Here is a 27961-nt window from a genome sequence, read left to right as displayed (position 1 = left end):
GATCTCACCTTTTCACCAGCTCAGAGCTCAGCCAGAATCTCCTCTGCCCACACACACACACACACACACACATACACACACACACACACACACACACACACACACACTGCTGTGTATTAAGATGCAGCAGCTCAAAACTTCATTTGAACAATCCACACAACAACTAATATAATAATAGTTGATACTTGACACAAAGATTTAGCTGATTATTAAGAGTAGATACTGAAGAATTCAGATTAGTATACTCAAAACTTTGTAGTACATAATGATTTCATTAATAATGCATACTGAACAACTCCAAATACCAAAAATAATTGAGTGAGTGAATTCTAAATCATGCATACTAAATACTGAATAATTTATCCTGAATAATTCTCAGTAATTCATAGTGTATACTGAATAATTCATAATGGATATAAAGAGGATTTATACATTTATAGCAGATACTGGGATCATTTATAATGAACATAATTTGGGATACTGAACAGTTCACAGTAACCATGTGGATTCAGCTGCAAAAGCACTGCAGAACATTTGGATTCAACTGGATTTTTGAATCTGTTCACTGAACTGAATCAATAAGATTCTGTTCGTCACTAATTCACACCTGCTTTCACAGTCAGCTTAGCACATCACACAACAAGTATTCTACAACTGGAGAAAAGCAACACACACGCGCATGGAAGGTTTCATACTTAAACTATATTTATGACAATCAATAATCAATATTCGTACAGCATCGATCAGAAAAAACAGACATGGAAAACTGGGAAGAAAAGTCCTAAAGAGTCACTGAGGGTGTCTCTCACACACACACACACACACACACACACACACACACACACACACACACACACACACACACACACACACACACACACACACACACACACACACACACCCAAGCCAAAGGAGGGAACACTGCGCCCACCACAGTCACAATGTTACAACAAACAATGTTCCAAAAAACAAAACAAAAAAATTAGACAGATGAGTTTCAGACATGCACGATTCTGATCACAGCAATCAGAAATAGATTATCTAGCATCGATTCCGGTCATTTCATAACTCCAATGATCAATTATGGCCAAGACATACAAACTGTACATCATAGCGTCGCCTCACCCTCGCCTCCTGCAGGCCAGGTTCTGTATTGCACTTTAATCTGTGTAGTAGTGTGTGTTGCATGTGTTGTGTGTGTGCGCGCCTCCTGACCACCAGGGGCAGCAGCTGGGTGCAGACAGGGAGGTTTGTGAGGGACTCCTGTAGAGAGCGCCACCCTCAGGCACTTAGTGACACTGCAGTTCGTGTGTGTGTGTGTGCATAACGAACCCAAACACACCCTGAGATACCGGCCGTTACACCCCATTATTTCAGAGACAGAGGGAGAGAGAGAGAGAGAGAGAGAGAGAGAGACAGAGATTTTGTATGCATGTATGTGTGTGTGTGCGCGTGCGTGTGTGTGTGTGTGTGTGGACAGTACAACTCAGGTCAACCCTGTTACTGTTTAATCACTGTACTAAATACCACTTAGCCCTTATTCTCCCTCACACACAAACACACACACACAGAAAGACAGGCCCTTCACCACATTGCAACAAACCCAGCCAAGTGTGTGTGTGTGTTAGTGTATATATATATATATATATATATAATAAAATGCTATGGCTGTCACTTCCTAATTAGAGCTGTACAGCTCTGCATGTGTGTGTTGGTAAGGGGGACTGCAGTGGGGTAATATCACTTAGTCAGCTCCAGAACCGTTCATTGGATACCCAGCTAATATTGTGTATATACTGTTTGTTAGTGTGCGTGTGTGTGTGTGTGTAAAAGTATATATTGTGGGAGCATGTGTTTAGTTATCAATTCCTAATTTGGAGAGCCCCTGGCGGACTTCGTGCAGCTCGTCAATTTTTCCTTCCAGAACATCCATGAACTTCTTCAGCTCCGTCTTCATGTGTGTGTGTTTCTGCTGACTGTCCTCCACTTCAGTCTGCAGCACAGTCACCCTCCCCCGAGCATCCTTACTGGCCTGCTCTGCCGCCTACAACACACACACGCACACACTTAATATATATTTATTATCGTACACGTACAAAATAAAAACATAAAATTCACACTCACTGGCCATTTAATTGGAAACACCTACTCTTGTGCCACCACTTGCTGGCCACTTTATTGGAAATGCTTACCTTATGTTTCCAGTCACTGGGCACTTTTAGAGACCATCTCTTGTGCTATTACTCACCGGTCACTTGATTAAAAAGCCCCTACCTTACAGGTTCACTATATAGGGGAACAGTTTCAGACTGTAGTTCCATCCATTTCTGTAGTTTATCAGCCACTCCCTACCATCTTCATCACTGGTCAGTTTCAGAGCACAGGGCCGATGTTGTCCAGATATTATTGGGATGGAGCACTATTCTCAGCTCAGCGGTCAGTAACTAACTCTTTAAACAGTGGACTCTGAAGGGGTTAATAATAGGGCAGGTTTGAAGCGTGTCTGACCCCCCTTCCCCCCACAAGGTCCCCTGCAGGAATGGCTGCAGCAGAAATAGCGGTTCTAAAGTTAAACGTCTGCAGGGAAACAGAGCCTCTGGCTGGACCGTATACTGTCCAGCACAGCTGGGGTTTAGTATCACAATTAAAGAAATGCGCATGCAGACACGCACACACACAACTCTTAAAAGAACTTCATTCTGGATATTAACAATATTCTAAATGTAGATATAGGTATAGGTTTAACTCATGCATTTCAGGAATGAGAACCAACAGGTAGGACAGTGTGTCTGCAATTTTGCACGTGTGCGCCTGGGTGTGAAGCTCAATAATAGTCAAATCTGAATCTTTGGTTCTGTTTGTTTAAGCAAAACTTTAAAAACACAACACATTTAATGCATTTCAGCAAAAATGACTAATTAATCAGAAGCTGATGTACTGATCATAATCAGTATTTTAGACCTGTATTCAATTGGGACGTTTGTACTGCGAGTGATCATTAATGTGCGAGTGGATAATGAGTGTGCAGGTTGACACAGAGTTGACAGGGTGACGTTGAGTGTGGAGGTGATTATGAGTGTAATCATTATCATATTATCGGCTTGATCCAGTTCAGGGTCATGGTGGCAATAAAGCAAGCAAAGAAGCCCAGGCATTCCTATCCACAGCCACGTCCACCAGCTCCTCTTTGGGATCCCCAGGCTCTCCCAACCAAGCTGACACTATCACCTATTGAGATCATGGCTGTGCCCGGTATACCTCCAAAAGAGAGGAAAACAGGGGGCATCTTTATCAGAGGCTCTACTTCAAGCCTCTCCCAGATATCAGAGCAGAAGAAAACACTGCTTGTATCTGTATGGTTTCCTTTACTGCATTTTTTGCAGCAGCCATTCCTAACCCACGGTCAAGCACACAATCCCCTTTCCAATCACTCGTGAACAAGCGCAAACAATACTTAAACTCCACCATTTAGGGTAGGTTCTCAACTCCTTCCCTGGAAATGCTGATTCAGGAAACTGCTAAAGTGTGCACTGGAGGCCCCACATGAAGAAGCCTGCAGGACATTACAATGTGTGAACAGCAGAGACACAACAATCCCTCCCCCTTCCCCCACCAGAAGCCCTCCTGCCCTTGGCTACGCCTTGTTATCATACACTGTTAAGATTGCAAACCGTCACAGAGACAAGGCACAGCCCTGACAGAGTTCAATCCAAACAACCTTGACTGAGAATACAGACACAGCTCTAACACTGACAGTTCAAGGACCAAACGGCTCGCAACAACGACCCTGCCACCCCATACCCTTAGAACACCCTTCTCCAGGTCCTTAAAACAACCATCTGAGAGAATCTTCTTTCCAAGGTCCTAGCATAGACTTTCCTGGGAAGGCCAAGCAGTGTGATGGCACGATAGCTTACAAACTCTTTAGTCATGGTTTCTTTGGTCATGGCACTGTTCTTGAGGACCATGCAACATTACAGAGGCGTGTCAACTAGGAGACCAAACTCCTCTCATGTCCCAGAATTTCCTTCTTCCACAAAGCTGCAACCTTTACTGCCTGCTGATACCAAATAGAAGGCCTGTTTGCCTTTGCCCTTTGAGCACTGGACCTTATTCTGAACCTTGTGGGTGGTGGGTCCACATGGTCCTCTCACATTGCCCTCTCTCACTCCCATGTGGGTTGCCTGACCACCAGGTGCTCAACAGCAGTCATTATTTGCCCGGCTTTGTCAGAATCTTCAGGCCAGATGACCTTTGGAGACCCTACCAGACGCATATAGCGCCTGATGACTTGAAAATCATCAGACCACTCAAGCCCTTTTGCCACAACAAGGTCTTGATCCAGGACAGGGATTAGGAGTCTTCAGTTGATTGAGTGTGTCATTTGTTTTATTTACCTGTAGGTTGTGTTATTTACCTGTAGTTTGGCAGTGATGCTTTCACACTCTGCCATGAGCTGTGGAATGATCTCAGCCTGTTTCCTTAGATTCTCCAGCTCCTGAACACAGATACACACAAAATTACACACATGATCACACACTCTGCTGAAACCACTTCTCTGATTGGCTTGTTCTGGAGGCAGCACAGCGGGGGCAGGATGACTCACATCTTTGAGTGAGTGAGTGAGTGAACGTGTGTGCGTCTGTGTGTGTGTGTGTGTATGTAGGATGAGGATTAGAGCCTGTTCTGCAATTCTGCACTCAAAGTATATCAGTGTCTTTTGAACACACACACACAAGCTTGTCTACTGTATTTTGAAAGCGGAGTAATCTGAAAAGCAGCCTTAACAGTGCATTAACAGTTCTGGCTTTATTACATGTATTTAAAGAACCCCTGTTTCACTAGTGGTAGGAACATATATATAGATGCAGTACACACACATAAACACATACACAAAAGTATTACACACAAATACACCGATCGGCCATAACATTGAAATTAATCACATTGTAGCAAAATTAATCATATTGATTATCTGGTTACAATGGCATCTTTCTGGGTTGGTTTGGAATATATTAGGCATCATGAGAACACTCTGAAGGTGATGTGTTGAAAAAATGAGCAAGCGCAAGAATCTGAACCACTTTGACGACGACCAAATTGTGATGCTAGATGACTGGGTCGGAATGTTCCCAAAACATCAGACAGTTCTTGTGGGGTGTTCCTGGTATGCAGTGGTCAGTACCTACTAAAAGTGGTCCAAGAAAGGACGACAGGTGAACTGGCTACAGGGTTATGGGTGCCCAAGGCTTATTATTATGATCCACGGAGGTGCCACTCCTCTCAACTTACAGGACTTTGGGAATCTGCTGCTAATGTCTTAGTGCCAGATACCACAGGACGCCTTAAGAGGGCTTGTGGAGCCCATGCCTCAACAGGTCAGAGCTATTTTAGTGGCACAAGGGGGACCTACACAACATAAGGCGGGTGGTTTTAATGTTATGACTGATCTGTGTACTGATGCACATAAAAAGGTTGACTTCTTGCAACAGTAAATATATGCAAATATAGTTTATTTGTATACAAATGTATAAATAATAGTACATACACACACACACACATATATATCCCATGTTACCTGTTCTTTATCCTGTAGTTCTGTCTCCAACTCCTGAACTCTCAGAGTGAGCTGAGCATTTCTCTCCTTCTCCTGATTCACCTCCTTACACTGCACCTCCAGCTCAGCAATCTACACAGACGCATATATACACCTACCTCATTACCATATTTAAGGCCAACACACATGCAAATACACAGCCTTAATGAATAACACGCTCTAAACTTGGTATTGTGAGGTGAGGTGGAGCTACAGTCTCTCATTAGGGTGAATATTAATAACATTCTAAATGTAGGTATTGTGATATATACTGAGGTGGAGCTACAGTCTCTCATTAGGGTGAATATTAATAACACTCTACATGTAGGTATTGTGATATACACTGAGGTGGAGCTACAGTCTCTCATTAGGGTGAATATTAATAACACTCTAAATGTAGGTATTGTGATATACACTGAGGTGGAGCTACAGTCTCTCATTAGGGTTAATATTAATAACACTCTAAATGTAGGTATTGTGATATATACTGAGGTGGAGCTACAGTCTCTCATTAGGATGTATATTAATAACACTCTAAATGTAGGTGGGGAGTTGAGACCTTGTTCTTCAGTATGTTGTTCTCCTCCTGGCAGGCCGCAGCCTGTGCTTTCCAGTTCTCCACGCTGCTGTTAGCCTCCTGCAGAGCGTCCAGCAGACGAGCATTACTCTCCCTCAGAGTCTGAAGTTCCGTCTCATACTTTTTAGCGTTCGAGTTACTGGAACGAACACACGAACACACACACACACACACACACACATACACACATACACACATACACATCAGTGGGGTCCTTAATGGTGAGAGTGCACATGTTGCCCAGCCTCAGTATGTCAGTTCTGGGCATTTTAATGTTCCCACTGACATATTACACATGAAATCTCCAAAGATGAACGAAGGTCAACTATTCCTGAGTAGAACAGCCATCTATGTAATGGTTATGTCATCAGGAGGTCAACGGTTTGAGTCGAAAGTGATGCCACAGCTATATATGGTTGGGATTCCGGTTAAGCGTAACTTGCCTCGCTCTCTTTGGGTGGGTTGAACGACCCACAACACTCACCTACACTGGTGTCTGTTAGCTGACTAAGAGAATTAGCATTTAGTGTTCTTCTCCAAGCATTTTGAGCTTCAGTGGTGCTGCGTTTGAAGCAGTGGGAGAAGATGAAGTGGAGGAAGCCTATGCTAGCCTTTAGCACTTTAGCTAACGCTGGTAGTCCTAGCTAGTGGGGGGACTGGGTGACTTAATAGGTCTAATTGGTGAGGTAAAAGTTTCTAGGTCTTGCTAGCTACATTTGCCTCACAGCTCCAGTGTTTCCTGAAGTGATTGTGTGTTTTGTAAGTATATACACGTGTTACCTTTGTTCTATAGCGGTTTTGAGTCGGTCGTTCTCAGTCTTCAGCGCCGTGGTTTCCGGTGTGTGAGAGATTTTCTCATCGTCCGTCCCATTCATACTGGACACCTGATTGGACGACTGGACTGGAGTCTCCCTTCCTGACTCCTATTGAACACAGCAGAGTGTCATGGTTAAAAATCCATAAATGCTCATTTCGTTGTTTCTTCCAAAATCAAGGGTGATACAAAAAAAGTTATTGCATTCAGGGACAACAGCATAAGTAAGGCCAGGATGTTGGATGATCACCACCTCACCTTATCGCCAACTCATCCTAAAAGTATTGGATGGAACACCATCTTTCCAGAGAACTTATTTTCACTCTGTTTTATTCCCCTTCTAGCCCACGCCTGCCATTAGACATGGTGCCTAGTTTATGTTTATCTGTGTCAGAGTCTCCTATTCTACTTCTCTACAGGGACTAAGCAGATGCTGTGTGCATTTGCACATCAGTGTCAACAACTGGTGCAACTTCAAGTAGCTGAATGCATTCATTATTTCAAGCTCTTGTAGATAATCAGGTGTCTGTAGAGCGCTAAATGATTTAGCAGCTTTAGTCATGAAGCTCCTCTTCAGTCATTTACGTGTTGGTATGCGCACGTGCGCGCACACACACACACACACACACACACACACACACACACACACACACACACACACACTCAATTTCAAGATCTTGTAGAGAATCAGAGCTCCGTCTATAGAGCACTAAATGACCTTTGACTCAGCTGCTGTAATTCTGTAGCTCATCTTTGCCATGAGCACATTAGTGCGTATACACACACTTCTCTAAATACTGTGTAATAGTCAGTAAATTATTTGCGCTGTGGACCGTGCATTTCAAGATGTTTATTACTGAGTTAGCGTGAATGGGCGGGGCTATAATGCTGAGTGTGTGGGGATATGGTAATGTGTGTACCTGTGAGTGGTTGCTGGAAGTCTCAGTCTTCTCCTGAGATTTATCTCTGGCGAGTTTGGCCGCTTCCTTCACCTCCAGGAACTTTTCCGCAAACTGTTTCAAAAGAAACACAACTTTACTAAAAAACCCAGAGGGAACATGCAAGAGTGCGGAAGAGAGGAGGAGTGTGATGGCATGCAAGAGTGTGTAAGATCATGCACGTATGTAAGAGTCTGAGCGTTTGAGAGCTTGCAAGAGCATGTGAAAGAGTTTTGTACCTTTGATAGCTGTTGCTCTGAAGCGAAGCCCAGGCCGAACACGGTGTTGGCTCGGCTGTCGGCCCATTGCCCAAACTTCTGCGAGGTTTTGGTAAACGTCATGTTGGGAGTGATGGTGCTGTTTATGATGACCTGACACACACACACACACACACACACACACACACACACACACACACACACACACACACACACACACACACACACACACACACAAAAATAGACTTCAATAGGCTGCAGCTCATGCTCATCAGCTCATGGCTGATGGTAGGGCTGCCAACTCATCACACACACCATCTCTAATCTCACGCTCTCGCACCACACTTGCAAGACTAGCAAAGACTGTAAAATCAAGACTGATTCATGACTAACACAGATCAGTTTGTTGTGCTCAATAAACACATTTCCAGAGTTGGGAGGGCTACTTTATAAATGCCTTCTGTTACAGGTAATTATATTAAGGTAATGTAATCTGATCACTTTCCATTACTTGCTTCATTAAAGCCATCTATACAAATAAAAACAAAAGAACATCTTAACACTTACATTCACATAAAACTGTGTGTCTACACCAAATACCAAAAAGCTCATCTCCACATCAAACAATCTAGTTCTCTCATGAAACAGATAGCAAAGACCAGCATGAATTCAACATTCATGTAAAATGTTCTAAGCTAGTTTATGCTGGTCAGGTGTATTCTGCTCTCTAAGTAATGGGCTGCTGTCTTTTTTAGATTATGTAAAAAAAACCAAAACATACAAATTGAGTATTTAGGAAGGTCAGATAGGATATATAAAGATGTTTACTGGAGACTTATACTGGAGTATGATATTTCCCTTTTTTCCCCTAAAAAGAATAATAAAAAAATGTTCATTAGCAAGTGGAACTTTCCAGCCATGCAGGGAAGCAAAGCACATTTTACACCTGGCATTGCCACAAAGCAGCTTTACAGAATCAGTAAACAGTGAGAGGACAAGAGTTCAACAAGACATAAAAACCTAAGAGCAAACCAAACTTCAACTCAAACCTCAGAGCTGGAGGAAGAAACCATGGGAGGAACCAAGACTCACAAAGGGAACCAATCATTCTCTAGTCAGAACTACTTATACATTATTGATAAAGCACCATTAATCATATCATAATCATAATAATCATAATATAGTAGAACTAATATTATTCATAGGCATGATGGTAAGAGTAATGAGGATATATTGGTATTATCAAGATTAAGTCATTAGGCAGGTAGCCATGTCAGGAGGGTTTGCAGCTAGTCTGACCAGGGGGGCAGGGGTGCCTGGTGGTCAGTCTGGTAGGTGGCAGTTGGTCTGACACAGGTAAAGAGGACCCCAGCAGTCAATCTTCTAACAGGTCGGTCCAGAGAAGTGGGGAGAAGGTAATTTGGTATACCAAATATGGTAAGAGCAGTGATACCTTTTAGGTTGCTAGTAATTAATATTTCTAAAATGCACCTGTAAGCTATTTAATTTTTACTGTTTTTTTGTATCCCGATTACGCAACACCGTTACTTGTATTCTGTTACTAACAAACCCCTGCATGTTTTATATTTTTATATATTATATTATTACTATAACTGGTGTATGGTAACACATATTTGATCAAGGCAGAGGTTTGATTAAATGGCAGTGAGTGAATACTGTATAATGTTTGCTGTATTTTGAAGTAACACTGTAGTAATCTTGTAGTAATACTACGGTCACTCCACTTGGGGCTGGACCAATCTGAATCTCGCTTGCAGCCTTGCTGATGAGAGATTTATAGGCAACTTTTAGAAAAAAACCCCCAAAAAACTACTTGCTTGGCAGAAAACCTTGTGCTGTTTATTGCAAACGCAAATTTAACTCAGTTTTCTGCCATCATAGCCGGGAGTTCTCCGGCAGGGACCTCAATTTGCTGTAGTTGTTAAAATGCAAAGTTAATCTCATGTTGTATCCCGTTTCGAATTTTTGAGAGCATAAAGCTGCTTCCAGACTGAACATGGTATACACCGTATACCATCCATAACTGATGTTTTGGATGTTAGGTCACTGTGTTCACACGGTAGACCTGCCCATTACCACGTCAGGACAACCAGCGGTCCCTACAGAGAGCTCAGAAGGGGAGTGGAGAAGGGAGGCCGAACTAAAGGTTGGTAGCGCTAGCGTTTACCAGCATGGAACTTTTATATGACTGATCTGCCTTTAGCAAAGCGACACACACTCACACAGAAGAGGCGCTACATCAGAATAGCAGAAACAGTCAGGTGGTGAGACAGCGTAATTAGGATACTTATCTCAGCAGCGTTCAGCAGAACGAGAGCACAAATTAGCATCAGAGACTGAAACCACCTCAATCACCGTCTCCCCACACACACACACACACACTCATAACGTCCCTATAGCCAAACTATTTAATACGACACCACACTGATAACTGCACTAACTCAACACACACGAAACCTCCTCCTCGGTCTCCTGCTCTGCTGGCTAATCGGATAATCGGCTGAAAGTTTAATCCACTTTATCCATGTTACACCAGTCAAACACTCACACTGCTAATGCTAACACACTGCCACTCCACTCCACTGATGTCCAAGCCCACTGAGGTTAATCTCCTGTGGGCTGTAGATGTGTGTGTACATATATGTGTGTGTGTGTGGCCATTCCCCAGCTGGACCCCAGAGTGAGGGCACTGATGATGCGTGACGGCTGACCATCTGAGCAACACACTTACAGGAACACACAGCACTTGCAGAGAGCCTGCGAAACAGCAACACAGGCTCAGATCTGTTTAACCAGCAAACCTGACCACCTCAAATGACCTCAACAATCCTGACTAATTAACTGATCAACAACTGACCACCTCAACTAACCAACAACCCTGATCACTCCCACTCACCCCAACAGTGCTGGCCATCTCCACTGACCTCAACTCAAACCACTCACTCCAACACAAGCCTACCCCAACTCCTAAACCCTATAGGGAATCTGACCCTAAAGCTGCTGTGTCTGATACACTCGAACCAGTGCAGCACATCACTACCATGAGAGTGTCACTGCAGTGCTGAGAATGACCCACCACTCAAATAATACCTGCTCTGTGGGGGTCCTGACCATTGACTGAACAGTTCTCTACAAAAGGCGTTAACTGTTCTGGTGTGTGTGTGAGAGAGAGAGAGTGAGAGTGAGAGAGAATGTATTACATGAATATACATAAACACAGAGACATACACGTGTGTGTTGCCAGGGAGAGTGTGAGAGCAGCAGGTGCTGTTAAGAGATGGGTGGAGCATTTTGTGTGGCAGCATAGTGTTGCTTTAGAGCTCTCTCTCTCTCTCTCTGTGTGTGTGTGTGTGTGAGAAAGAGAGAGTTTGTTCTTAAATATTACAAAAAAACATTGTTGCTCACTGCACTAAACCACACACACAGCATGTGCCTTTCAGAAAGTGTGTGTGTGTGTGTGACATGACATCAGCAGGCCTGTGCCCACACCAAGGGACACGTCTCCATGACAACCCAGCATGTAAACGCAGCACAGAGGGAGGACACATCCGCTGAAAATCCTCAGGGAACACACCTTTATATCTCACACACACACACACACACACACACACACACACACACACACACACACACACACACACACACACCCCAGAAGCAGGCCTGTGAGCGTTCAGCAGCTTCACAGGATCCTTACAGCTCCTACACAGCTTCAGCGGTAGAGCCCAGAGTGAAACGTGGAAAAAAAAACACTGTGGTTATTAATCTCTCCAAGACTTCTTGACAGAGTTGCTGCAAAAACAACACCACAACATTATTTCTCAGCCTTTTAGCATCATTTACTACATTTACATATCAAATACTCTTGGCTCATCCTCAAAATGTACACCCAAGCCCACTAGCGAAAACGTTCTGCCAACTAAAGCTGCACAAATAATGGCGACTTGATACTAGACAGCCAATCACCTCCAGGGTCTGCTAGGTTCGGAATAGGGGTTGCTACGAGAAACAGGCCTCCCATCTTCCCGGTCCAACATTTCTTTTCCTTTCTGCTCAGATCTCAAGTAACTTCTACCACTGCACTGCACTGTAAGCGCCCTGACCAATGGTGCGACAGTGTGGTACGGCAGTTCTACCGTGACTGACAGGAAGGTTCAATGGAAGGTGGAGAAAAAGGCTCAGCACATTGTTGGTGCACAGCTCTCTGCTATCATTCACTCCCAGCACTGAGTGTGCATCATCAGGGACTCACACCACAGCAACACACTGTACAACCTCCTACCATCTGGAAGGAGATGCGGGAGCATCCGAGCTAGAATTAGTCAGTTTAGGACTGGTGTCTTTCCTTCCACACTACACCAATAAACACTACTGCCCATATATTATACACATACACTGGACTTGTTCGTAACTAGCTTTCACTAATACACAACATACTACATGCTGGCTACACTATGCATATGTTGTATAATATCAACACACTAAATATTCTGCACTGTATAGAAACTTCTACACAATTATGTATAAATACACATACTGGAACACACACACACACACACACACACACACACACACACACACACACACACACACACACACACACACCAACCTATAATTTGTTACGCCAGCCAGCCAACGGTAACACAAATGACTAAATGAAAGCTGGGGAGGCAAGTGGGTATCCGTGCTATGCTAAAAGCTAATACAGTGGCTTTTACCATCTCTTGGACTGGATCAGGAGGTAAAGCACACTACCAGAAAGTCAAACCAGAAGAAGCGAGTGGGCACCAAGTGGCTGCTGGTCCATTTAATGCACAGCAACACTGTCATGTAAGACTCAGAAATCATTACTATGTTCTTGTTATAGTGCTGTTATAGTGTCGTAAGCCACCCAATAAAAGCAAAGCTCTTATATGGTATTTTCCCAACTCCAACAGAACAGGGCAAGCAGTGCATTTGTCTCTGAGGCCACATAACAGGGTGGTACACAGGCTTGGAAAACCGCTTCTGAGCTGTTTCGCCCCAACCAGAGTCACAAAATTACTGTTCTGACAGGTCACAGAGCCGCTCAGTAGACAGGCTAAGGAGATCTTTCGTCCCTCGAGATATTAGACTCTTCAACTTTTCTGAGTGGAGACGTATGTTATCAATGAACTGAACTGAAAGAATTTATAAAAGACATGTCACACATGCCAGATTATATTTGGATTGAGAAATTCTAAACTACTTAAATATGTCTGAATTTGAGCTGTAAATATTATCAGAATGTAGACATATGTACAATTTGACCATATTTTGATCATAAATTTACATCATGCCTGCAACTGGAGTTGTTGCTTGTAAAGACTATAATAACAGGGTTAGACAGGGTAAGTATTACTGCTTCTTATAATCTGTAAGCTACACCAAGTTCTGAAGCCTACAATACCAGCATGTAGGCATGCATTTATGTAATAGTTTGGGGTAAGCGATCCGATTACACTTTTTTGTTCTTCTGATATTTGAACCCGTGAGTTTAGCCAGTATCTGAAAGATACAGAGTATGGGATTGGCACACCCCTAATTTATACTTCCAACAACAATGTTAAATCCTCAATACTGTGTTCTGTGGCACCTTTAAAGATACTTATTGTTTGTATTCTTCATAAATGAAAAAAGGTGAAGTTTGTTTAATTGCATGCAGGACAACAGAGCAGCATTATGATACCCATGTGCGTGTCTCAGCTCTGCTTCATTAGAACAAGCAGAGCATAGTCAGGGGAGTGGACTCAAAGCTGGCAGCACAGAACTGAGATCAGAAGTCGATGTACTTCATTATGAAACTGTGTAAATCAGTTATGCAAATAAGTAAATCTATTTAAATATGATGTAAATTGATCAGTGTAGACTGTACGGGTTAAAGCTCATAAGCTTCAGCTCGGAGAGAAACGTTAGACAAAGATACTGCTGATCAGAGAGATTTTTGGGAGGATAATACTCATATGGGGGCATTTACACCATAAACAAACTTCAACAGCACTGAGCGCACACAGGTACACACAACCACATTTTAAAAAATTAGAATTACATGTCCAGCTCCTTTATTATTTAACTGATATTTTAATTATATGAGCTACGAGATAGGAATCGGAGCTTGAACAAACTTACAGACCATCTCCCTCCTGTCAAACACTATCACTCTTCTCTCGGTCAACCAGCGCAACACCACCACCATGATAACACGCTGAAACAAAGGCCTGCGCTGATCCACGCTCACAGAGACGGCTCAGGGACAGCCAATCAGACTGATCCAGCAATACTCTGATTGGCTTGCGCACTTCAGCTACACTTTCAGGTGACAGCACCAAACAGACTTCCCAATCAGAGATCATAAACTACACATAGTAAATTCCAGCTGAACTGACCTTTGACCCATCCACACTGATGATGCGGTAGGTGTTGCGTGTGCTGTCGTAGAAGTATGAGACGGTGACGGCCTGCTTACTGGCAGGAACCCAGTTCTTCTTAGTGGTTGGATCAATCTGGAACACATGGGCTCTGGTGGTGAAGATCGGCTGCTCCCTGAGAGAGAGAGAGAGAGACAGAGAGACAGAGAGACAGAGAGACAGAGAGAGAGAGAGAGAGAGAGAGAGAGAGAGAGAGAGAGAGAGAGAGAGAGAGAAAGAAAATGTCAGCCTTCATATTGAAATGAACAGCAGTGTTAGAGGCATGTGAACAGCTGGAACAGTAAATCCCTCCAGCTGCTGAGATTATCAGCTGGAATTTCTGCTGAGAATCTTATTAATATTAATCGCCCATTTAATTCCATTTCCAATTAATGAACCCACTGTTTGTATATCTGCAGGCTCTTTTGTTTGTAGTAAAAAATACTACGACTACTACTACACTGTATTTCATTATTATTATTATTATTATTATTATCATCATGACCATCTTCAATGTGGTTGGTTTCCTCAGGGGTAGTACTGCAATACCTTCAATTAGAAAACAGAAGTGAACCAAATTCCAGCACAATTAATAAAAACAGCCAAGAATCAGTCAAAAGCCACAGTAACAGAAACGGTGTGTTTAATTATATTAGCAAAAAATGAATTACATAAACCCACACAAATGCACAGTACAAAATAAAATACAAGAGAAATGAAGGACATGGACATGGTTTCATAAACAAAGAAAGTACCATCCTTACCTGATTATTAATGAATTATATTATTAATAATTCGCATTTTAATATTTTCACTTCTGTGGCTGTTTTTTTAGACAGTTGTAGCAGTTATACAATAATGGCTTTTATAGTGCCCATCACCAGGACTGCCTTCTTTAGTGTGTGGGGGTGTCCAGCTAAACAACCCAATACTCCCCCGGACCCACCCTAGAGCCAGTGTGTGTGTGCGGGTGTGTAGGTGTGTGTACAATGTGTGTGTACATGTCAGACAGACAGATAGAGAGAGATGGCTGTGGTCAGTCTGAGCTAATAAACCTCCGGGTTCTGAGATTACACACCTCAGAGAAATCAAACCCTCACACACTCTCTCACTGTCCTCATTAATCCTAATCTCAACCCTGTCCATAATCTGCTTTAACCATAATGCCTCTTTGTGCAGCCGGCTGTGTGCCGGTCAGTCCGCCTGGAATCATCATCCACTACTCTGAAAAGCTCATCGGCTGGAGTCAATCATTTCTAAAAATCAAATCAATCCATCAACTATTCTGATCAACTAATCCATCCACTCTATATTCTATTGTTCCTCTGTCTTTACCACCGTTCTCATTCAGCCATCTCACCCCCTACCCTTCCTATAGTGTCTTACAGTCTGCCAGAACATTATAGGGCATTACAGAGCACCCCTTAGGCTTCCTGTACAGTAATCTGCGAGCAATTTATGAACATAAGAAGTGTGACTCTTACGCTTCATATCAGGCCACCAAACTTAGCTTTGAGGATGGCCTTTAATTCCAGTGTAATCTAATACGTAAATGGAGAGTATAATGAAACAGTAACTGGAAAAAAAAAAAAGTTAAATCTCATTTAAATTAACAAAACAAAGAAAAAATAACTTAATGAACAAATTACAATTACTTAACAAGAAGGATAAGAAAAAAAGATAATTGTACCTCAAATAAATATATTTTTTAAATTAAAGAATATAAAAAATATCTAACCCAAAAAAGTACTGTAAAATCGACCTGCAAAAAATACACAAGTAAGAGAAGTGAAATCTAATATTAAATGCAATCAAGTAAAATAAAGTAATAAACAAATAAACAAAAATGATCAAATAACAGTTGCAAGCAGACGGATGGTGATTAGAGATTTAAAGTGTAAAACGATCAAGTATCTCCAGCAAGCAGAGCTTTAGACTTCCCTGTAGTGAATTCCATCTTCCTGCTGCAGCTAAAAGCGGATTATCCCAGTTCAGTAAAAACTCTCAGAACCTGACAGGTGATCCAGTCACTGGAGCCGCTCTGATAATTACCGTTATTTTTCTGCTTTTGTCAAAAGCTGTGTGTGAAAACTTCTCTTTTTTTATATCAAAAATGATATATTCAAGTGCCCGCTTAGATCAGATACAGAGTCAATAGTGGTTCAGAAGCTTCAGATCTGAGCAAAATCAGCTGCAGCTTTGCAGGAAGGCTGGCAACGTGACCACAGCCAAATCAAACAACTGGCTGAACTCAACAGTCAACAGTCAGTGAGAATCAGCACAGCAAACACTGAAGGGTCATGAATGCTCCCCTGGTCATCACTAAATTACTTGTCAAACAGTGAAAAACCTTTAAGCCACACTGTCGCTACCAGATTTGGATGGCACATACGCAAACCTTTACGCATGCATACACACAAGTTACTTTATACAATGCTACCAGATTTGTAGTGTGTGACTCAACAGTGTGAGTTTAATAAAAGTCACAGCGAGTTTTCTCTTATGTGCCCCTTTAAGATGTAACTGAAATGTTTTGTGAATAGTAATGTATTCATAATTAAAGTGTATTCAGTGGACAGTGCATTCAACCATAAGTACTTTCTTTAATATTCCACCCAACATTGGGTGTGGGTGAGTGTGATCTTCTAATTCATGCGTTTTCCATTACTGCACATTATATAAACATTTGCAATTCCTAACACTGAATGACCTGGTTATACTCCATGCATTTCTTTAGGCTATTGCACTTTTCAATACAGCTGTAGGAGTTGGATCGTTCATATCATCGACCCGATTTATACATTGCTGTTTGATTTGACCTAGTAATACACAGCTGAGAATATATGAAAATGCAATCTGGTTGCATTGAGGCACTATTTTAAGCAGAATTTATTCAAGCGTGCTCACTTTTTGTGATGTTTGTGATTATTAAGCATACGCAAACTATAACCCAAAAGTGGATACATATCTTGCATACTTGCTTTAATTTCATTTTATGTTATATATCGCTTCAAGCATAAAAGTCCATGTACCACATATAGTGTGACTATGGCTGCCACCGTAAAGTGACACACATGCGGCATTCAAATCAGACAGGCCACACAAGCCGGGTAGCGACAGGGGCAGGTCAGCTCTAAAAAGCCAAGCCGAAGAAACCGCTAATATTAGCCGTGTAGAAGCGCAACTGCTTCTTCCACTCTGCTCTAAATAAACTCGGAGCCAGTCAGGGGACACGAATATTCTCTTTCCTTCTGTGATTTTATTATTTATGATGCTATTTTGCATGCAGATCACCAAGTTAGCTACTTCACTAAGTTCCACCGCCCCAGCTTTTCTACATTTTTTATATGATTGGGTTTTGTACCTCTGTGCTCTGGTCAGCATAATTAAAAAAATATATATAATTATGTTCACTTAGGGTGAGCATATGTCCTTTTTTTGGAATGTGAAAAATGTTTCTGGACAGGATTTCTGAATTGTGCAAAACTGGAATGCTTCTACGGTCCACTCACATTTTGTGTGCAGCTTTGAATTTACAGCTTTAAAAATGTCTGTTTAAGTCCCGCCTTCTCACCGCCACTATTGGTCTACATGTACCAACGTCTACATCAATCATTGGTCAACTTATTTGACCGATTTACCACAGCCTAAGAACACCTAAACGCAAATGAACACAAATCAGTTAGGCAGTTCTTTTGCTTTATTTAATTATTTTAAGACAAATAAGTGTGTGTGTGACCCTAGTTTACTGCCTGTATATTGTCACTGTCCAAAGAAAAGCATGCATCTCCAAAACAGAAATTTTACAGGAAATAAAATGTAAAAGATTGATTTCATTTGAATTTCATCCATTGGTTCATTCATCCAGAATTATTTACAGGGTACAGGGCATCTAATCTAATCTACCTTTTTGCTGGCCAAACTTCTATTCCAGTTGTGGTCTCACTCCTTTTGATGTCAAGCGATGTCTAGTCTAAAGTGGAGCTGTACATAGTGTTTAACCGCAACGTGGACACAATCAGCCACATCCACCTCCTTCCATCAGTGACGCAAACGAATATGGGTTTCATTGAGAGCTGGAGTTTCTCTTCAGGCTCCTCTCTCATACCACCTCAGGGAGTTCTCCTACTCCTCCTGCTTCTCTGCCCCACCTGGCTTCACCGCTCTGTGAAACTGCCTTCATAAACAAAGGACAGTGAACCGTCCACACAGAACCATCTCAAACACTCAGAGAATTCTCTGAATGTGCGATTAAACATGCTGCTGTTCCGGCTTCTCCAAAACCAGATAATAGCAGCCTGAGTGGAGAAAACACACGCCGGACAGCTTCAGGCTTACCGTCGCTCTCTTGTTTTGGAAGCACAGGCTTGGCTGCATTGTTTGGCTTCTTCGCCCAACTGATCATGGGATGCTGACCAAGAACAGGTCCTGTTCCAGTGTGTGACCAACAGGAATGCCCATCAACAGAATTTTGTTGAATTACTTGCTGACAAAGACTTTTTTATCAATTTTGTCAACAATAACCCACAATGAGATGAAAAGTCAGATACCGAACACCTTCAGTTTTAACTTACTGATGAAAACAATGAATGTTCTCATGTTGTTTCCTGACTGAGTGAGCGCTACATGTTTTAAATCTTACAAATGGTCAAAAAGCAGAACTGAACTGTTAGCCTGTCTGTACGTATTACTGGAGGAACCTGTTAGCCAGTTAGCTGGCTGGCAAACAGTAACTTGTCACATGCGAGACAGGGTGTATCATGGAGGTGTAACCAGAGCTGGTTAGCTGACTATACACACAGCACATTTACACACTTTTTATTGCTAAAAACAGTATCATTTTCAAAATCAAACAAAGAAACAATCTGCCATTTTAGTCAGAGTAAATAAAGTTAGTCAATGTGATATGCCTTAAAATATCTATTCCTTACACCACATCAAAGAAACTTATTTTTAATTACATCACGACCCAGACACCTTATTTTACATCCCACACCGGGACATTTTACAAAGAGAAACTTTAAATTCCATTGAAATTAGACCCTAATAGTTTCCTTTACACTGTACCTTACACAACAGGGATACTTTACACTGCACAGCAAGGACACTTCTTACATACAGTGTCCCCACTGTTCCAATTTCCCAGGACATGTCTGCCAGGAGCAGATTATACCTATAGAAAACAATTTATTTTACACCACTCTTGGATACACAGACTGCGTTCTCAATAAAGTGACAAAAAAATAGTTATATAATGTGCTTGTAATATATATATATATTTTTTTCAATATGGCGCAGCCCTATCATAGACTATGATCTGAGCACTGTGTATAATCTAAGGAACGGTGGCCTATGGTTGCCAAGTGAGTATTTGCAGATAAATGGTGATCTAGAGCTGCATAATCAGGTGAATGGCGATCTATAGCAATTCTGCGGGTGAGCAATCTGCTGTATGGTGGTCTATAGCTGCTCTGTGAGTATAATCCGGTGAATGGGGGTCTATAGTTGCTTTGGTGTAAAATCCGATGAATGGTGGTCTAGCACTGCTTTGAGAGTGCATCACCTGATGAATGGTGGAGAGCTACTCTGTGTGTGCAGAATATTAAGAAAGGTGGTCTACAGCTGCTTTGTGGGTGTAAAATCCAATGAACAGTGGTTTTAAGATGCTCTGTATGGATATAATCTGATGAATGGTGGTCTATAACCGTTCTATATGCATGTAATTTAACAAATGGCGGTCTATAACTGTGTTGTGAGTGTATACATAGATCAGTGGTGGCATATAGCTGCTCTGCATGTATGCAATCTGACGGATGGTGGTCCATAACTGTGCTGTGAGTGTATAATCTGATAGTTTGTGGTCTATAGGCACCCTGTGAGTGTATAAATGGTGGTCTATAGCTGTTCTATAGGCATGTAATCTGATGAATGGTGGTCTATAGTTGCTCTGAGAATGGTGATCTAAAGCTACGTAATCAGATGAATGGTGGTCTATAGCTGCAGTCTGGTTGCATAATCAGCTCAGGCGGCTCTGCAAGACAGCAGCAGATGGCCAGCAGCTCTGTCTGTAACACAGCACTGCCCTATCATTTACCAACCTTAAAGTACTAATGTTCACGAAACACCCCATCCTCACACTGCACTCGGGAAGGCCCACACACACGTGCACACACACACGTCTGTGGGTACAATCTGAGCTGCTGTACACTCCAATGTGCCCTGGACCAGTATGGCATTTACTAACACAGACTTTAGGGCGAGACTGGGCCAAGCGCCTAATCACCTTACACACACACACACACACACACACACAGTCCCCCGACAGTGGACGAGCCGAGTCATCGGTCAGTGATCTCCAAGTTTTTTCCTGTCAGTCAGTGTGTATTACAATGACAGGATAAAACAGAGAAAATAAAAATCATACACAAGGAGTATTAATGAGGAATCATTAACATATTTTTATGCTCCAACAGGGTGAGCTGGCATGCTTGCTAAAAAAAACAACCATGTGACAACACACGTTAGTGGTCAACTGATGAGAGAAGCTGAAACCTGATGTGGCGTGGTTGGTAACCTAGACTACTAGAACTACGTCTCAGAAGTCGTCTACAGTATGGCAACATTTTAAACTTTTGAAGGACAACCCTAATGAAGTTAAAAGAAACTTGGGTAGCTACATGGCTAGGAGGCCGTGCTGAAGTTATTTGTGCAGAACTAGAACACCCTCTCTCCTGCAGAAACCATGTATCGCCATTTCTGCTGCCCCCCCGTGCTGAAAGTTCATGATAAATGAGCCAATAAAAATATGCAAAATGATGCATGACAGTGATGACATAATGCAGGCAATAGGTCAATTTACAAGGCTAATTAGGGCTATAAGAGCATTTTTGAGCAGAAATATGCATGCCGTCTGTCTCACTATTCTGAAAAATTAAAGATTGGCAATTCGAATAAGCCACAATTCAAATACATATTCATATACAGTCATACTACTAGTCATACTAATCATACTCATTGATTTTCCATGCGCAAAAAACAGGTTTCCCATGTTGCATAAGATAAGATAGTCCTTTATTAGTCCCGCAGTGAGGAAAATCCCAGTGTAACAGCAGAAAGGGATAGCAAGACACTCAGTTACAAAAATTTGGATAAATAATTTACACTATATACATAATATAAATAAGAATTAAAAATTAAAAGAGCAATAACAATATTATTTACAGCAAAAGACTCTTAATTGCACATGGGGGGGGGGGGGTATTGCACATAGTATTCCCAATACTATAGCATATGACTGTTAATGAGGTCGAAATCACTGGAACTCATGCCAATGGGTTTTCCGATTGCCAGAGACTCTAAAGAATATCTTCATACACTGAACAGCCAAATTCTAATTCTGGTACAGCCCCAACACTCACACACGTGTGCGCACATTGTGGCTCTGTGTGCTTTTAAAGTTATCAGAACGCCTGTCAGTTAGAGGTCAGAAAGTGAAGCAGGGTGTGCGTGTGTGTGTGTGTGTGTGTGTGTGTGTGTGTGTGTGTGTGCGCATGTCAGGTTAATCTATAAGCTCATTGTAAGCCTGTCCCACTAAAGTAACCTGAGGCCTGACTGACTGTTGGAAAAACAATCACCAATCAATACCAAACATTCATTGATCAAAACCCACTGATTAGCATCACAGGCTCATTATCACCCCAGGAAACAAGACCAGTGTTAAACAAACAAACAAACAAACAGTGTTACAGACACTGTGTTACTTTACTGAGGTTATAATTACTGTGTGTTTATAAAACAGGTCGTATTTGTGTGAGTTTAGGAGCCACAGTCATCAGTCTAAAAGCCCGAATAAATATACTGTTTGTTATTGTGTCTTTAAGACACAATAAGATATATGTAAATGAGCTCTGTTCTCACTGGCTGTCTTGTACTGTGCCTCATTCAAAAGCCCAGAATTAAGAACAGGTTATTTGTACAGTGTAGTTTGCATATACGGACAGTTGGGGTGATCAGTGAAGAATGTTTAATCACATAATCACTCTTATTTTTAAAAAGTACTCCAGGATTTCCAGGATATGAGCTCTTTAAACCGGTCATTTTGCCTTTTTCAGATTCCTCATGTCCAATTTCCACCTGTTGACCAGAGGAATCTCAGCAGCTGCGGGATGCTTCGAATACTTTTAGATTATTATTAACAACCACGGCGCCTCGTGATGAAAAAAAACAAAACTGCACTAAACTGAGCATTAAAGATTTCCTCAGTTGAGACTTTAGGCTACTGCAACCATCAAACAATGGGAGCGTATGGACGTTTCTACCCTACCAACTGCCACTGGAGCTATGAGGCTACTGTAACCAATGAGCAACAGACGCTTATACCCCACCAGTTAGCCCTGAAGCTACAAGGCTACTGTAGCCAATGAGCAATGGAAGCTTATATTCAATCAATCAGTCCTGGAGCTATAAGGTTACTGTAGCCATTGAGCAATGGACACTTGTACCCCACCAATTAGCCCTGAAGCTTCAGTGTTACTGTAGCCAACAAACACAGATAGTTTGTACCCTATCAATTAACACTAGAGCTATATGGCTACTGTAGCCAATGAGCAATGGAAGCTTACACTCCACCAATTAGCATACCCTGCCAATTAGCACTAGAGCTACAAGGCACCTGTGGCCAATGAGCAATGAAAGCTTATACTCCACCAATTAGCACTGAAGCTATGAGGGTACTGTAGTAAACATGGAATAGAAGCTTATAGCCCTCAATTAGCATGATGCTAACGGCATGCCTAAATCGCCACACGCTTGCCTCACACTGTATCAGCTGACTACATTCGGAGTAACTGGTGTAAATCTTTACCAAACTATCACTTTAAAGGTGAGGTTTCCATGTGTACTGTGGGTGTGGGAGTGGGACAGTAGGTGTGTGTGTAAGAAAAAGTTTAAGGTGTGTGTGTGAGAGAGAGAGAGAGAGAGAGAGAGAGAGAGAGAGAGAGAGAGAGAGAGAGAGAGAGAGAGAGATATGTCTGTGCGTGAGAGAGAGAGAGAGAGAGAGTTTGAGATGTCTGTGCGTGAGAGAGAGAGAGAGAGAGAGTTTGAGGTGTCTGTGCGTGAGAGAGAGAGAGAGAGAGAGTTTGAGGTGTGTGTGTTTCAGTGTTGCGTAAGCTGAGACTTCTCGGACTGGTCTGGCAGCCTCCAGAGCGTCAGACAGGTTTCACACGCACTCACACACACACACACACACACACACACACACACACACACACACACACACACACACCGACCTTACATGCTGAGCCCTGACACAGCTGTGTGTGTGTTATCCCTTTGTTCTGGCTGTGGCAGCATGGCATTCCTGAGGCTCTGGATCAGCAAGTGCCACACAGACAAATACACACACACCCCAGAATCGATGTACCAGCAACTATCCAAAGTACCACTGCTATCAGAAAAAGTCATCGAATGAATAAATACCCACCCTTTCTTTATACTGATTCTATATCTGAACACTGATATGCATATTATTTTTTTACATATAAAAAGTATGCATATCAACAGCACACTAGTGTGTGTGTTAGCTGCTTCCACCTGCCCTGAAACCACCCACCAATACCACCCACAACTCCACCACCTTTCAGAAACACACTGTATATTAGTACTGTACATCAGCATAGCATATTGGTATATTACTGTACATCAGGGTGTTATATATCCTGATGTGTACACACACACACACACAATGATATATACATATCCGTATGTTAGTGCTCTACATTACTACATGTACATTAGTACTGTACATTGATGTTGTAAAGTATGTATATGAATGCTGTACATAAGTACAGTTCATTGGTGCATTAGCACTGTACATTATCCATGCATCAGAAAGTACATGACATTATTACTCATGATAATTTAATTGCAATATTTGTGTTTTAATACTGACACTCATTGAACAATTGACTTTCTTTTGCTTTCAAAACTCAATTCTTTAGGTCCTCAGTTCTTGTTGGAGCCCCTTCATGCTGTGAATCTCCCATTCTACCACATCCCAAGGTATTCAGATCCAGTGACATGGGAAAGGAAACTAAAACACTGAACTCATTGTCATGTTCATAATACCAGTTTGAGACCGCCTTTGCTTTGTGATGTGGTACATCATCACACTGTAAGTAGCTGTTTGAAGCTGTTAGATGGGTAAATTGAGGCCATGAAGAGTCAATGATGAGCAACAATGCTAAAATAGGCTGTGGAATTCAAGCGATGATTGATCAGCATTAATGAGCCCAAAGTCAACCATTACACTCTCTCCACCAGCCTGGACTGATGACACAGGGCAGGTTGGGTCCGTGCATTCATGCTGTCGGCATGAAATTCTGATTCTACCATCTGCGTGACTCACAGAAACGTTTTTGCAGTCTTCAACTGACCAGTTTTGGTAAGCCTTGCCCACTGCAGCCTCAGCTTTCTGTCCTTGGCTGACCAAGTGGAACCTGGTGTGGTCTTCTGCTGTTGTATCTCATCTGTCTCCAAGTTTCATTCTGAGATGCTTTTCTGCCCCCATAATCGTACAGAGTGGTTATCCAAGTTGGTCTCCTCCACTTGTCAGACCGGTATGCTCCTGTATTCAGGTCTTCGTGATCTTCAGAAGAACTGTAAACTGTTACGGTTTTGCTTGTATTTGCAACTACGTATAATATTACACCACACTTCTACACAACAAGGATCTTAATGAGGATGTCCTTAACAAGTTAGTGGATAGGTAGCTACTCCGGCTTATGTTAGCTCAGTGTAGAAGCAGTGAGAATATATTTTTCGGATAAGCTTCCAGCACTGCACTGGTTAGTGTGGTTGGTGTGGCGCAACAGATAACACCACTACCTGCCACTGAGCTACCACACCATGTGGGAGACTGGGGTTCGACTATGCTGCGCTACACCAATAAGAGTCCTTGGGCAAGACTCCTAACACTACGTCGGCCCACCTCTGTAATACGAGTAACCTTGTAAGTCGCTCTGGAGAAGAGCGTCAGATAAATGCCATAAATGTAAAATTTAGCTGTACTGTTAGTAGTGTTCCTCAGTGTGCTCAAGTTGTGCTACCAACACCAGAGGTCATCTAATTTTGGCCTTTTCCCTTCACATTTTACAGCAGCTGACCATTTACCAGTTCATTAACCCCTACAGACATTTGCAAAATTTGCCTAAAATTGCTCAAAAAGTCAACATACACATCACCAAAACCAGAAACACAAAAACGCCACAATAACCATAGAAAACCCAACAACAATCTCAGAAATCAACAATTACAGCCATTACAACCCAATAACTATCCCACTATTACCAGCCACCGCCATACCATACAACACTTAGACACCATCCCAATATAAACCCATGACATTACCCCACTAAAACAACCAACAGCATAGAAAAGAACAGCACTCAGCAGGATTCCTCAGCTAGCCAGATAACTTACTGGTCTGCTTAGACCAGCATGGCCAGCATTTTTTTGTTCAGCAGTGGATGGTAGCAGAACGCTGACGGGCTAACAGCCCAACACAACGGAAATTATAACCCCATCAGTACTGCCCTCACTGATACAGAACCCTATGAGTACTGCCCACGCGGGCACTGCTCATACCCATCTAGGACCCACCACTATTGCCACTACTAACATAGGACCCACCAGTACTGGACACACTGACCTAGAACCCACCCGTACTGGACACACTGACCTAGAACCCACCCACAATTGTCACCACTGGTCTCACAAACATCACTACTGCCTACACCGACCTCACAAACCCACCAGTACTGCCCACACAGACCTCAGAAACCCACCAGTACTGCCCACACCGACCTCAGAAACCCATCCATACTAACCAACAGTCAACTTGAAAACCCACCAGTTCTGCCCACACTGACCTAAAAACCCACCATTACTGCCCTCATAACCCCACTACTTCTGCCACCACTACTGCCCACACAAGTCCGTAGTACTGCCACCACAGACCTAGAGCCCACCAGTACTCCCCACACAGAGACCTCACAAACCCAGCAGTACTGCCCACACTGACCCTCCTGTCCACTCAAATCTACTCAAACATCACTGAACTCTGCTCACTCTCTCTCTCTCACACTCACTGCCCCCACCCCCAGCAAAAAGCACTAAATAAGCCCACTACCTCCGCCGCTGTTCAACATGGCGAGGTGACAGTGACAGTGCAGCACGAGCGCGAGCGCAAGCGCGCACAGACGCACACACCACACTGACAGTTCACAGCCAAAGTCCACACAAACACACACACACACACACACACACACACACACAGTCTGACACACTAGAATAAACTAAGTTTCTGCACATTTACTGCCGATCGCACACTGACAGCAAAGTGATCCACACACACACACACACACACACACTCACCCCATGGCCGCGCGCGGACTCCGGTCAGTAGCTGCAAGTGTGAGTGAATCCGTTTGGCATCAAGAAGCTTCTCCCCAAAAACCTCACACACACTCCTGAACTCACACACTCCACACTCCACCGCTGCTTTCACGCCCCCACACACACCCACACCTTTATAGGTTTATCTTTGGTTTCTGAGCGCGAGAACCCCCTAAACATTGAGCTCGTCTAATTGCACCTCGCGCTCGGTTTCCCTGTGGGCTTTAAATTAGAAGGAGAGAAGGAACAGCAGGCTTTTTTTACACACCCGTATTCCGACAAAAGCCATGCCTCCTGCGATGGGATTGGCTAGTAGTGAATCCGCTAGTGTGTTGGGATTGGCTGGAAGTTTCTTGGTTCCTGCTCTAGGATTGGCTAGGAAGATCACGTCCCCTGAGCTATGATTGGCTTGTTCGTTCTAGCTGGCTTGTGACAATCAACACCTAGCCAATGCCCGACCGGTGCGGTTTTGCGCGAAAACGGGTGTGTTCTACCAGAATACAGGTGTCTAGTGTGGAAACGGGTGCGTTTTGCCCGAATAGAGGTGAAAACTAAAATAATGCCTCCGTCCACCCACACCCAGACTGCAGCTAGACCACAGTCACCTCCGAATTAAAGAACTACTGTCTATACTTCAACACAACACACGTTTATGTCTGAAACAGGCTTCAAATATCATTATTATTAATACCAAGCACGTGATCGGACCTGTGCGTTCATAAGCCCTGTGTAAAGTTGTACTCACATGACCGTGCCCGTTCAGGCCTGTTCGCCAACAGGCAGTAAAGTGGATTCTAAATCGGTCTCTGAAACGTGATCACTGCTCATAAATTATTTAACAGCCATTTAAGAAGGACCTGCTGAGAAAACTGGGCAAAAAACAAAGAAACTAACTAAGAAACTAAACGCAGCGTTTCTCAGC

The 27961-nt window shown here is 42.7% G+C and overlaps 1 protein-coding gene across 1 annotated transcript; it reads right to left on the bottom strand.

Moving 5' to 3' along the window:
• Nucleotides 1–682: 682 nt before the first annotated feature.
• On the bottom strand, nt 683–27250 carry homer2 (homer scaffold protein 2). The gene is made up of 9 exons (XM_072695476.1): nt 27019–27250; nt 14566–14722; nt 8165–8296; nt 7908–8000; nt 6954–7096; nt 6156–6312; nt 5579–5689; nt 4418–4498; nt 683–2044 (listed from the first exon to the last, which is right to left on the bottom strand). The coding sequence occupies exons 1-9, from the start codon at nt 27021–27023 to the stop codon at nt 1856–1858; spliced, it is 1068 nt and encodes a 355-aa protein (XP_072551577.1). The 5' UTR covers nt 27024–27250; the 3' UTR covers nt 683–1855.
• Nucleotides 27251–27961: the final 711 nt, after the last annotated feature.

The sequence above is a fragment of the Salminus brasiliensis genome, chromosome 13, assembly GCF_030463535.1.
Source record: "Salminus brasiliensis chromosome 13, fSalBra1.hap2, whole genome shotgun sequence".
Taxonomy (NCBI): domain Eukaryota; kingdom Metazoa; phylum Chordata; class Actinopteri; order Characiformes; family Bryconidae; genus Salminus; species Salminus brasiliensis.
The sequence above is the reverse complement of the archived record's forward strand: the minus strand, read 5'-3'. Positions and strand labels throughout refer to the sequence as shown.

Bases quoted from the DNA above. Each gene is read 5' to 3' on its own strand.
- homer2 (XM_072695476.1), bottom strand. The intron at 5,690-6,155 runs GTCTCAACTCCC...GCGTCTGTGTAG, and splicing joins ACAACATACTGAAGAACAAG to ATTGCTGAGCTGGAGGTGCA. The intron at 2,045-4,417 runs GTAAATAACACA...TGTGTGTTGTAG, and splicing joins GCATCACTGCCAAACTACAG to GCGGCAGAGCAGGCCAGTAA.